General features: G+C 44.2%; 1 protein-coding gene across 2 annotated transcripts in view; it reads right to left on the reverse strand.

Annotated features, from left to right (window-relative positions):
• Positions 1-11,486: 11,486 nt before the first annotated feature.
• Positions 11,487-13,385, reverse strand: part of OPLAH (5-oxoprolinase, ATP-hydrolysing) — a 294,072-nt gene continuing 292,173 nt past the window's right edge. For both annotated transcript variants that reach the window (XM_086966421.1, XM_086966420.1), the window contains exon 27: positions 11,487-12,245. In XM_086966421.1, the coding sequence (XP_086822547.1) occupies positions 12,087-12,245 (159 nt within the window). In that variant the 3' untranslated portion in view covers positions 11,487-12,086. The remainder of the gene's footprint in view (positions 12,246-13,385) is intronic.

The raw sequence follows: 13,385 nt of genomic DNA on the forward strand, positions 1-13,385 counted from the left end.
ATGTACCGAGCGGCCGTAGCTTTCCCACTTATACCAGACAGGAATCATTGTTTTATAGTCCTAAGTATTGGAACCCCTATTAATTACTGTTTGATTTAAGCTTAACCTGTGAAAAGTACGCTATAGTTAAGATATTTATCCCCACAGGTCGGGCAAAAGTTTTTTAACCTCAGATATTATGTGTTATTGTATGTATGGTTTTACCTATAACTGATTTTAACTGTACGCTTTTATGATTTTAAACCAAAATCGAATAAAGCTATACTGACTGACTGACAATGTTCTGGACGAAAAACGTTGCCTGTTTTCTGCTGTACGTACCTTTTATATTATCATATGACTGAATAAAAAGAAGATTTGAATGCATCTCTGGAAATCACATTGAATTGTTTGGATATCTTGTATATTTTTGTTGCATGCTGCACCTTTTTACCTGGTCTGAATCTCTATAGTCCTGTTAGGACCTCACCTTGGCAGTGGGTGCTTGAACTGTGGATATCAGGACAAGCTTATCTTCAACCAAAGCGTGCCGTGAGGGGAACGGCCATCACCTACCCTCCAGCCCGCATCGCTGCATCTCACCGGGGGTCAGCACGGACTCCTGACGCAATGACATTCCAGCCGAGGAGGAGCTGCACCTACATTTTCCAGGAGCCCCGCATGGCGCAGGGCCTGTGACATCACCGGAGGGCGCTAAAGGCCCTCTTAAATGGCGCTGCACTCCCGCAACGAGGACCACCTCATCTTCAACCAAAGTGTGCTGTGAGGGGAACAGCCATCACCTACCCTCCAGCCCGCATCGCTGCATCTCACCAGGGGTCAGCACGGACTCTTGACGCTACGACATTCCAGCCGAGGGGAAGCTGCGCCTACATTTCCCAGGTGCCCCCCCACGGCGCAGGGCCCGTGATATCACCGGAGGGCGCCAAAGGCCCTCTTAACCGGCGCTGCACTCCCGCAATGTGAGACGCACGCGAGCGCTGCCCGGGCAAAGCCCAGAGGCTGGAAGTGGCTGGACTGGGCCTGCTCTCTAACTCCTAACCCGTGGGACCTGAAATTAAGGTACTGTCGCTGCATCACTCAGACTGCAAAATATTTATAATTGCCCCCATTTTTTAATTTTGTATTTTTTTACTGGTACCTAGTTGGCGCAGTGTGTACCACAAATGACTCTGCATTGAGAATACCGAGGAACATTGTGTGTGTAGAACCTTTTTTGCTTAGCTTGTTCGTTTTAGATAGTATTCCCTTGCATTGGTCAACTCATCAAGCTTTCATGTAGCAGTGTATACTTACAGAGTCTGGTAGTGGCGATCTTCACCAGTAACCCCCCCCCCCCCTGCTCACTCAAAATCCAATTCAAATACTAACGTGAGAGTCTAACCCAAGATACTGCATGTGTTGAGAAGAAACAGGCCCGGACTTGCCCAAACCAAACACCAAACCTACTTCTATTGACAGGATGCTGGAAAAGGCTCTAGGAGCAATGGCCACTGAAATAGAGTGGACTGAGAGACGACTGTCTCTGACCCTAAACCTAGAAATTGCACCCACTGACCTTAGTTCCTCACAAATCTTAGGGGTTACAGTAACTGATCTCTACAGTGACCAACCATCAAATACTGAAGTAGCTAGCCCAGAGCCACCTAGGGTTACCAAACTAAACCAATCGGGCAGAAAAGGCAAACCCAAGGTGAAAGCAACTGCAAGAAGGAAAAAGCCCCAGGGTATATCTTGCGATAATAGAAGATTTGGGAGGAGGAACCCAGAAGAGAGCACAGAAACCACAAGCGATCAGCTAGTGTGAGTTACAAAGCTGGTGATGGATCTACAGATTGAAATGAGAGATATAGTTAACCACATGACTGCTAAGACGTTTCCCCTCCTGTGCTGAAAAGTGATTTTCCCCATTATTCATGACGAACTCAGCTCGTCATGAGTACACGACCAGTGTACTGCATGACGAGCTGAGCTCGTCATGAGCATGGAAGGGGTTAAGGATGAACATGGATTTTTACAAAAGAGGGTTGATGGGTTGACTGCACTTTTTAAAGACTGGATAAGCACTAGGGGGTCAATACATGGTATTGTTTGTTCTAAAAGTAGGACACGAGCCCAGACGACCATAAGCAATGCATTGTCCAACCCTTGTCCAAACCCAAGTGAACAAGCCCTGCCACCAAAATCAAACTGGGAGACGCATGCATCGGAGGCTAATAAAGATAGTATTGCAAGGCCCCTACCGGTCATCGCCAACCCAGCCAACCGCCACCTACATTGCTTAACCCCTTTGATGCTCATGACGAGCTCAGCTCGTCATGACCACACCCATCTATAGAGGCCACTAATTACATCTACCCCCGCCAGTTATAAATGTACCTCCTGCATCTACCTCACATGTCCTCATTCCGAATCCCACCAAGAATTAAAGAATAAATGTGTTCACTGGCTTGTAAACCACAGACATTTTAGCTATGAGCATGTGGAAGAGATTTTAACCACATGCAGGGTGGGATGATAGACAGACGACACAAGGACTTACACGGAGATTGCATAGTAATTAATTTTAGAAATCCGCGGATGACCCAAAAAGTTTGATCTAGTGAGGATGGGAGAAATATGGGTGGCATCTCCCATTAGGATATCTCTACTCCCCCAATAGGCCCCATCATGACTTCTGGCATCTGGAGCAGGGTTGGAGAAATGACCCCAATAATCATTAGTTGCCTCATCCTGACCTGCACTGGCAAAAGCAACTTATTTTTAACATTCCTACTGTAAACAGGTTCAGCTGATTAGATGGAGTAGACTGACTAAAGGAAAATCCTCCAATATTAAGGCACAAACATGCCCACCACAAACAGAATTCCTGACCCAAGTTAACGTCGCAGGGCCTTGTTCTCCGCGTCGGGAGGGTCTAACCGGTGGGAGCAAGAGCAGCTCTCCAGGTTGTTTTCACGAAGGCGGTGACTCGGTTCTGATTGATAATCCTAAGCTTCGATTATCCGCAGGGTCAAATTTTAAGGATGATCGGGGAAAAATAGAAGTCCCACTACAACCACCCCCCTAATGCCATATAAATCGAATCCCCCTAATTGCCCCAAAATAATGGTCCTATCATGGAACATTGCGGGTCTGAATAACAAGATAGATGACCCTAATTGGGGTTCATTCATTAGCCAATTTGAGATCTGCATGTTTCAGGAAACATGGGCCAGAGGGGAGGTCCTCAAGTTGGGGTTTGCCTCTTTTAGCATTCCTGCAACATTTGGGGGTAAAGGGAGACCATCTGGAGGCCTTAGCACATGAGTGGGAGTCCACTTAGGATGCATGGCCGAGCAGATTGACACAGGATCTGATGATATATTATGTGTTATACTGCAGTTTCCACTAAGACTTCTGTAGTTCTTTTAAATGTATACTCTAGACCTACAGTCCTGGATAAAGAGTCTACCAAGTTCGAAGAACTAACTACGTTCTTAGGTACCATTGCTGACAATCACATGGTGATCATAGGAGGGGAGTTTTCAACTGTCAGTTTGAGCCTCTGGAGGGAATGCTCCCGGATAGCCTATATGACGAGGATAATTTCTGGGCAATCTCGGAGACCAGATGTCCATCAGTCAAAAAATGGCCCCCTCTGGTGATCCCGATGAACTACCTTGTTTTGAAACACCCCCTAAGAGCTTGCAATGGTAGAACTTTGTCTGAAACTTCGAGTAGTTACACCTTCCACAGAAAAGACAGTGGTTCTCTAGATTACATCACATAATTGACTCTAAATCCTGGGATAGGTTGATTGATTTAAGGTCCTTCCACGGCTAGATAGTGATCATAATGCATTAGTTCTCAAACTAAGAGCGTTTAATCCAGAGAGTGTCCCAAACTTGGACTACCCTATTGATCCCAGGTTGACACTCTCCAATTGCAGGCGAAGAGCGCGATGGATTCATTTGAGTCAATCACAAGATAAATTGAGCACTTTATATGAAGCCCTGCCCCCGGTGCTTCTGACAGCATTCAACTCAATACCTCATAATGGGGACGGTATAGCTTTTGAGTTGGTCATGACGAACCACACTAGACTAGGAGAAGTCACACTGAACTTCTTCTACCCTAAAAAAGCAATCCGGTCAAGCAGGCCGCCCCCATCCTTGGTATAATGATCTTTGCTGCAAGACCAAAAGATCGCTGGTATCGTCCATTAAGGCTAATGATCGTTTGCAAATTAAAACTGCAGGGACGGCATATAAAGCGGCCATCTTTGAAGCTAAAAAGGTGGGAAATGGATAAGTGGGATGCTTTGATAACCTCCTTAGGGGCTAGGGATATGAGGACCTTTTGCAGAGTTGTCAATACCGGCAACTTTGGTCCCAAACCGCTGGTAGACCCGAACTTGGAAGAAGAGGTCTGGCGGGACCACTTTGAATCCCTTGACTCCAAGGAAGCAACGCTGTCCGATGAGATATCAGAAGAACGCCTCATGGGGATTGACTTCCTCTCCAATCTCCGGGAAACTAAAGAACCCTGCGACGACAGCTTTAGTATAAGCATGTCTAATCGAAATCAAGGGAGCTATAGCGAAAATAGCCCCAGGCAAAGCACCCGGCTTGGATATAATCCCCGGGGACCTTAATCGTAGCAAACCATCTGTCTGGGCCCCTTACCTTTGGGTGCTATTTAACGCCATACTGCAGGGTATGAAGATTCCCCCCCAGTTGGGTTGGAGTGGAAATTATTCCGATCTATAGAAAAGGCTCACCACTTTTACCAACCAACTATAGGCCAATTAGCCTGATAGATATCTCACGAAATTATTTTACACATGTATTGTGGCTCAGGTTGCAAACTTGGTTGGAAGAACAGAAGATATTATCCCCCTTACAGGCTGGGTTCAGGGAAAAATTGTCCACTCTGGACCAAATACTCAGATTACAACTGTTGTACTGGAAGACTGTGTGTCTGGAGGGTGGCAGTCTCTATCTAATATTTGTAGACCTGGGGTCAGCCTTTGATTTGGTCCCAAGTGAAAAACTGTGGACAGTCCTCCATGGGATGGGGGTTCCAGTATATCTAACCCATCTCATTAAGTGGCTGCACGAGGACAATTTTGTGCAAACTAGGTTTGGCAAGGATGGAAAGTTAACTGCACCCATCCTGATCAAGCACAGGGTTCGCAGAGCTGTGTGCTTGCCCCTACTCTCTTTAGCCTCTATATCAATGGCCTGATAGATTCTTTGCTAGCAGAAAAAGACCTTGATGCACCCAAGTTAGCCTCCAGTTTAATTCCAGCAATGATGTTTGCTGATTATACTTTATTAGTATCTAAATCACCTGTGGGGATCCAGTGGGTACTCAATACATTTGAAGTATTCTGTAGTGAAAGAGGATTAGAAATTAACCTGCAGAAAACCAAATTTATGGCATTTAATAGCTCTAAAAGTACATGAGCAAACCCTTCATTAAATGGTAAACCCCTTGAAAGAGTTTCCTCTTTTGATTATCTCGGCATCACAATCACAGAAACCATGGATTGGGGGGCACAAATTCAAAAATCATCATTAAAATTAGGGCAATCATCAGGTGGCATAATTTTCTGCAATTCTAGCCAGAAACCAGTGAGTCCAGCCATTGAAATCTATAAGGCTCAAGCCCGGGGAGGGGCGGTATATGGTGCAGAACTCTGGGGCCACTCAAGTCCCGAGAATTTATCGCAGGCAGAGAACAATTTTCTCAGACAGCTGTTGAAACTCCCACGGAGCACTCCGCTAATTCCGCTTTGATTAGATATGGGGCTCATGGCAATCGCAGACGTATCTAACCTCAAGCCCTTATTGTACTGGTGTCGCCTGTGGGTACCCCAGAACTTTTATCATACAGGGAGGAAACATTAGAAGTAATGAACCTGCGGGGGCTGTCATTCTGCCGTGGCTAGCGTACATTATACACATGCTAGCCAGTATGGGGCTGGGGGAACTTTAGGTTGATCCCGAGTCCGCCTGTTCCTCACTACCTAGGAAACTACTGAAGGCCCATTATGAGGAGCATAAAATGGCACAGCTCCATAGCTGCCCCCGAATAGGCAAGTTAACCTCAGCCTTTCTAGAAATTAAAGATAAGTTTAGCTTTGAGCCGGCCCTAGATGATATCAAACCGGCAGCTGCTAGAAAGCTTTACCTCCAGTTCAGGTATGGGGTTCTGGCTCTCCGCTGTTTTACACATAAGTAGGGGGGTCTGCAAGTTTTGAACTGCCCGGCATTTGACTGCCCCGAAGAGTTAGTACTCCACGTGTTTTTAGCTGCCCTGGCTACTATAAGGCAAGAAAACGATGGCTGGTGCAGATTTGTAGGAACCTTGGAACTAGACGTTGCTCTGAGGCTTTCAGGATACTGGAGCATGATACCAGTAACCCGATTGTTTACTCAGTCGCAGGTTTCTTATTTTCCATGTGGTGTACCAGCAGGATACTCACAAAAGCACCCTAAAAAAAAAAGCTACGATGTGCTCCCGGTGGAAATGTAATACATTTTTTTTTAATTAAATAGCCGGGAAAAACACTTATCCGTGGTTACTTCCGCTAGTTTTAACAAATAGGTCTTGTTTTTGCTTAGATCAAAGGGAGCTTGTCCACTGGCCCCTCAGTCATGCTACAGGGAAATGGTAATTTGTTAGTCTACTTCCACATTTATTGTAAACATTTTGGGTAAAAGTAACCTGTAGTATAGGGGACTCCCAGCGTTAGGAATTATTATCTGCTGTATGGTAAGAATAATGGTCATCCTTTTTAGGTATCTTTTTTATGTAACCTATTTATTTAGTTATTTACTCACACTATGTACTTTCCAAAGGCGAATCCGTGTTCCCTGCCTAGAATAACCCTCTGTGACTTTTTGCTTCTTTCGTCTTTCCTCAGCCATATAATTTAGAATTGTAAGCTTTTTAAATGGTGCATGAAATCCATTTATTTTACATGTGTGCCAATAATGTCCATATTGATTTCCTCATCTCTTTTAATCATATGTAATTTACTTTTGATGCAATTTTAAATGTACTTGTATATATTGTGATTGCACTTTTGAGGTCATATTGACCGAAATAAAGTTATTGAACTGAACTGCATATCATGATAGGAACGATCTCTACTGTGGGTCCCACTGTCGTTCTTAGGCTTGTTGAAGTTTGTTAGTTTTCTATAGGTGCAGGATAATCTAGGACCCAAAACCCATAGCCTCTCACATTGCAAAACAGGGTCAGTTTTCAGTGCCAAATTATGATGTATCTAAGTTCCGATTTGGGCCCCTTCCTGTTGCGGCCACTAGGCCTACCTACACAAATGAGGGGCCATTTTTTATCAGGAAACTTGGGGGAATGCTGGGTTGAAGGAAGCTTGTGGCTTCACACAGATTCCTGAACTTTCTATTGCACAAATGTGAGGAAAATGTGTTTTTTAGTCAAAGTTTGAGGTTTGCAAGGGATTCTGGGTAAATGATGCAAGTCACTCCATCTTGGATTTCCCTAGGTGTCTAATTTTCGAAAATGGACAGGTTTCATCGTTTTCCCTAGGTGCCGCCGGAGCTAGTGTCCAAAATCCACAGCTACCCACGTTGATAAAAAGGGTCAGTTTCAGTGGAAAAATGTGATGGGTCCATGTTGTGTTTTGGCCCGTTTCCTGACGAGGGCACTAAACCTACACACAGAGGTGAGGTACAGTTTTTATCAGAAGACATGTGGGAGCATAAATTAGTAGAACAATTGTTATTATCTATTGGATTAGACCAGATGGATCTAGCAGACAAAATGATATATTGCTTTTGTGAATCGGCCATTGTGACAACAAGTTACATATTAAAATGTTGTCCCAAATGCCCAATTTTTCCTACTCATTTTCAATATTTCTTTATTTCACCAGTTAGTTTCTTTGGGAAATCCTTGAGGAATCTACACAAATACCCCTTTCCTGAATTCAGAATTTTGAGTACTTTTTAGAAATCTATAGCTTTCCAGAATCACTTATGTGCTTCATACTAATTTCCATCACCAACTGAAAGTAGGTCGAGAGCACAAAAAACACGAAAAATGGGCTCCCTCTTTGACAAATTCCCAAACTGGGGATTTCTTTTTTATTCTGCTCTGCATGTTCCTGAAAGCTGGGAAGATAGTGACTTTAGCCCAGGAAACCAACTTTAGCACAGAAAATCGTTTGTTGGTGCAATTTGTAGCAGAAAAAAATGATGACACTTTTATCAGGAGCCCTTTTTTGCTATTTTTTCTAAAGGCTACATTCTGCCTATTTTCTTGTTCACCTACAGGAGAATTCACAAACCCTGTGTACCGTTAGAATCCCCAGGATGTTGTAAAGAGAAGGATACAAATTTGCCATAGATACCTTAGGTGGAAAAAAAGTTATAGAGCCCTAAGCGGATAACATGCAGATTTTGGTTTAATGCACTAAAATCTCCATGACAAGGAAAATACCATATGGGTCACCCTGTTAAATGTAATGAAGGTTGAGCTATTTAACACAACCGATAATTATCAGATGTGTAAAAGAACTTCACACTCGTAATTGCGACCTATGAGTAAACAGGAGTTTACACACACCTGGGTTGTAAAATTACGAGGAACTCTTAATCAGGTCCATTGTCTCAGTAGTGGCTTATTATCATCACAGTAGCTCAATATGATCAGTGGATCAGGTATATAGTAAAAGAAGGCACAGCTGATACAATCATCATAAAAACAATTACATAAGGATAGCCAACATCGGAGCATGAGAAGAACCAACATAGATTGGACCGTGAGTGGCCAAGTAGAGTGCCCGAAGGGGCAGAGTATTGTAGAAATCAATAAAGTCTGGTAGACAGCTCTTGTAGTTTATTCTTCAAGTTACATCTTGGTAAATTCCAATGTAAGTCTTAATATAAGCCCCACCAGGAGCAGCCTCCTGGCTGCTCAGCCCATCTTCTCCAACAGCTCCAGCTTCAATTACAAACATCCATAACATTCCAAATGACATCATATAGCTAGAGCATCAGGCAGACAGCCAGGGCCAGGGAGATGCATTACATAAGAAGCAGATAACTACACGTAGGTGTAGGAATAGCCACAGAGAGGCAATAGTGAGCAGAGGAGGGGGGTGACATCGACAAGCCAGCACCGGCAGGAAACGCGGACAAGGAGCCGGCGGGGAGTGCAGGAAAGAAAGAAGAGGGCGAGGCACGCTTGCACTGGAGGTTTGAGACAAGAGGTCCCCAGATATCATGCGGCTGGCTGGTTGCCGACGTCAGGTCTCAGAATTCGGACAGGAGCGTCTGACAACGTGCAGCATCCTCCAGCCAAGCGCCAACCTTGGGCGCGGGCTGGCGACCCCAATGCATGGCGGCCCTATGTCGCGCAAGAACAAGCAGCATAGCAGTGAGCCTACGGGAGGTGTCGGGACAGTGTTTCACAAAGCCTAACAGGCATAGCAGCGGGTCAGGTAAGACTGGCGTGGAAAAAAATCCCAGTAATGGCAGTGCACACATCATGCCAAAATATAGAGACCTCGGGACACAGCCATGCGAGGTGAGAGAAGTCGGCAGCCGTAGCACAGCAATGAAACATTTATTGCTGGGGACTAGACCTATTCTATGCAACTGGGCAGGATAGCGGTATAATCCATGCAAATATTTAAAATGAATGAGGCCCAGATGGTAGTTAGGAGACAGTCATTTGATCTGCCGGCAACAGTACAGCCAGGTCTCCGGAGAGAGGTCGGTTCCAAAGTCCTAGCTCCACGCAACGCGCGCCCGTTCAGCGGAGATCAGGGATTCTGCCAGTGTAAGGGCATAAAGTCTAGAGACCAGCTTAGGAGGAGAAGCAGAGGTGTATGCAAGGTCAAGAGCGGCCATCGAGGGGGGAGGCTGTGGAAACGTGCAGTGCAGTTCCCGACAGGCAGCTCTAAGTTGGTAGTAGAGCAGAGTATCCAAGGGGCCGGATTTGTCTGGAAGAGTAAAGAAGAGGCCAGCAGGATAAAGATCTGATAGCGTAGAGAGCCACAGGCAAGTCGCACGTTTTGCCATTCCAGCAGAATGCAGGGAGGGGAATGCTGGATGAAAGGCGATGGGCATGGAATTAGCAGACAGCAAACTAGAACCAGAGAACTTATGAAGGCTGTCCCAAGCCCAGAGCAGAGTCTTGACTGTATCTATCTCTCCGTGCTGTGTTTCTCAGGGGCAAAGATGGCTGTCTGAAGCGGCAAGGGGTGCGCAAGGTCTGCCTCAACAGTTACATGATGCTAGAAGGGCGTTGGATGTAACCAGAAGTGAAGAACGCTGGCTTGGGCACTGAGGGCATATAATTTGAAATCCGGGGCACCCGGCCCACCACACTTTAAGGGAAGTGTGTGAAGTTCGTATGCGATTCTAGGCTGACAACCAAAACAGACAAAAGAGATGATGAGGGAGCGAAGGGTCCGAAAAAAATGAGCCGTGAGTGGGATGGGGATATTGAGAAATAAGTACAGGAACAATGGATCAGGTATTGTTGAGAAGTGAGGTGCAGACAGGATGCGTTAGAAAACAAATCTGAGATGGAGGGCTGGACAGGCATATGGCAGAAAAGACAGAAAGGCAGAACAGCAATTCTGAAGGATTTCAATTTTCTGCCAACAGACAATCATGCGGAATTGTAAGTGACAGAAACTATGATAAATCGAGTATCTTCTAGCACTGTAGTCAAATATGAGGCCATTTCATTAGGCGCATGAATTATAGTGAACGTATTTCCCTGATGGAGCAGAATATATGGTTGTATGACGTTTCAACGCATGCTTTTACAATGCATGCCATTACGACGCAACTTTTACAACGCAAGTCGTTACAACGACTTGCGTTGGGGGGCGCTGGATAGTGAATAGTTTAATTTACTATTCCAACTCCAGTCCCCGCGGATAGTAGGGAAGTTGTTGGATAGTAATCAAACTATTCCCTATCCTAGAGCGCCCTCCAGCGCAATTCGTTGTAATGACTTGCGTTGTAAAAGTTGCGTTGTAAAGGATGTTTCCCGAATATATCATGAAGACATTAGTATTTTGCACATCCAATGTTCCCATCAGGCACATGATTTTCTGTTGCACACTTGTCTTTGTAGCTGAAGAGAAATAATGCTGTGCTATGCCCTAAAGTACTTAAAAAAAAAAACCTTGAGAAACTTTACTAAGCCTGTGATTTTTTTAAGACAACAGATTTGAAAAATGTACTTGTGTGATATCTCTGCAAACACTCATAGGTAGGGTTGCCTTTCTTACTGTGCTTTTTTTACCTCTTGCAAGTCTGTGGAGACTACTCCAGTGATTGAAGGTCATAGGGGCTATTTGCAGTGGCATGTTCCTGGCCTTTTGAACCACTGATATGGCACTGTCAAAGGCAGTAGTCAGGAGAAGTTAGAAAAGAGAACTTTTGACAAAGAAATATTTAATTAGACATAAAACAAATAAACAATCTTCATTCTTTTTTGCCATTTACATTTAATCAACAGTTGTCCTGGACATTATAAGTCATTTGCATTGGAGTGTTATATGAACAAATGAATGGAAAAAGGCACTTTACCTAATACCACAAGTTTTCAGACAACGGACACAGCATTATTATTATTTTTTTTTTAAACATTCTTTTTGCCACACCTGGAAGAGCAAATTCTGGAGCCTTGTTCGAAAGCCACACAAATGTGAAGATTTTACATCCAAATATCATACAGCTCCAGCAAAATAATTTAATTTCACTGGAAGTCTTTAAAGATAGGGTAAGAATGGGAACATTACATTGATAGGTGAAAATGGTTTAAGGAGCAGGAGGGAATAAGGCAGAAGTCATGAAAAAGGAGATAAGAGCACTTCAATACAAAAACATTGCATCCAACTGATTGTGATGCTTTAAGAATATTCTCCAGCCTAAAAGGTTTCTTGTGACCCTCAGCGGATTCCTCTGAAGTGTGCCTGATGGTCCAATGCGACAGCAGACCCTCCGGGATCAGGGATCCTGCATCTTTAGGTTGGGAGATATGGAGTAGTTCAGCTTGTGGTCCATACAGACTGCCTCGAAGTCCCATCAGACGGTCTCCTGAGCCATCCGATATTCATAGACACTGCCCCTCTCTGCGAAGGGCCTTTCTGACTGCTTCTGTGCAGTTGCGGGCTCCCTGTTTTCATCGGAACCATCACTTTTGCCAAAACCACCTCCTCCAGGCGTCTGCAGACGGAATGTGTCCTATGTAGAGAAAAAGATGGGAGAGACACAAAAGTTAGTAAATAAGGACACACACCCACTCACACACCCAGACTGCTCAGGGAAGAGGAGACTCTGACTTTGAAGAATTTATCATATTTGTGGTTTTAATAGGGTATTAAAATCTTTCTATTTTAGCAGATGAAGGTTAAAATAGCCACACATAAAAATGTTTCATCAGCTAGGGCATGCTTCCAAAAGATCCTAAAGTTCAGAATAAATCATTATGTTTGAGCTGCACCTCAAAACAATTTAAAAATGATATCTGGCTTTGCATCTTTTTTAAAACCTATTCATTTCAAGTAAAAGAAATCGGACTGAGAAGATTTGGCACCAAACAATCCATTTCAAGTTGCCTTGAAATCTACATGTGCAACCAATGTCTTCCACATGTAGCAACAACCACTACTGATAGACTCAGATGAAAGATTTTTACAACAGATAGTTACTAAGTAGAACAACAGACAAGATGGAATGTGTGTCAGTGTATGTGAGAACTCTCCAACACAGCTAGATATAGTGCAGAGATTGCTGAAGAACATGTTACTTACCTTTGGTAACCATCTTTCTGGTAGATACTCTATCTAACCACTAATTCTTTACCTTGTGAATATTCCCCAGGCATTAGATTTACCTTGTGACTATTCCCCAGGCATTAGACTGGATATAGAAACGTTTCAGTAGTACCTTTGTCCACCAGTAGGTGATATTGTTCTTCTCCATACCATGCCATTCCTCGCCCGAAGTGACGTGTGGGGCCAAATATAAGCTCCACCCACGCGAGCTGACTTCAGTTGCTTTCTAGGCAGTCCCTGTCCTCAGATTTAGAGCCCAGCGGCAAATTGGTATGACCAGTGTACAGATCTCAAGATAGGGACATTTTTAGATGGAAAAAATTCCAGTTACAGAACAGGAGGTGAGAGGGTTTGTGAGGAACCTGTGGTTAGAGTATCCACCAGAATGATCGTTACCAAAGGTAAATAGTTTGTGCTTCTAAAGGATACAGCTAACTGCAGATTCCTCACCTTGTGAATAGATTCCAAAGCAAGTACCTCCCAAGGCGGTGGGGCTGTGATCTAGCTTAGACCAAAAAGTCTTGCAGGACTGAGCAGGAAAAAAGGC

Source organism: Lissotriton vulgaris, chromosome 4_1 (genome assembly GCF_964263255.1).
Source record: "Lissotriton vulgaris chromosome 4_1, aLisVul1.2, whole genome shotgun sequence".
Taxonomy (NCBI): Eukaryota; Metazoa; Chordata; class Amphibia; order Caudata; family Salamandridae; genus Lissotriton; species Lissotriton vulgaris.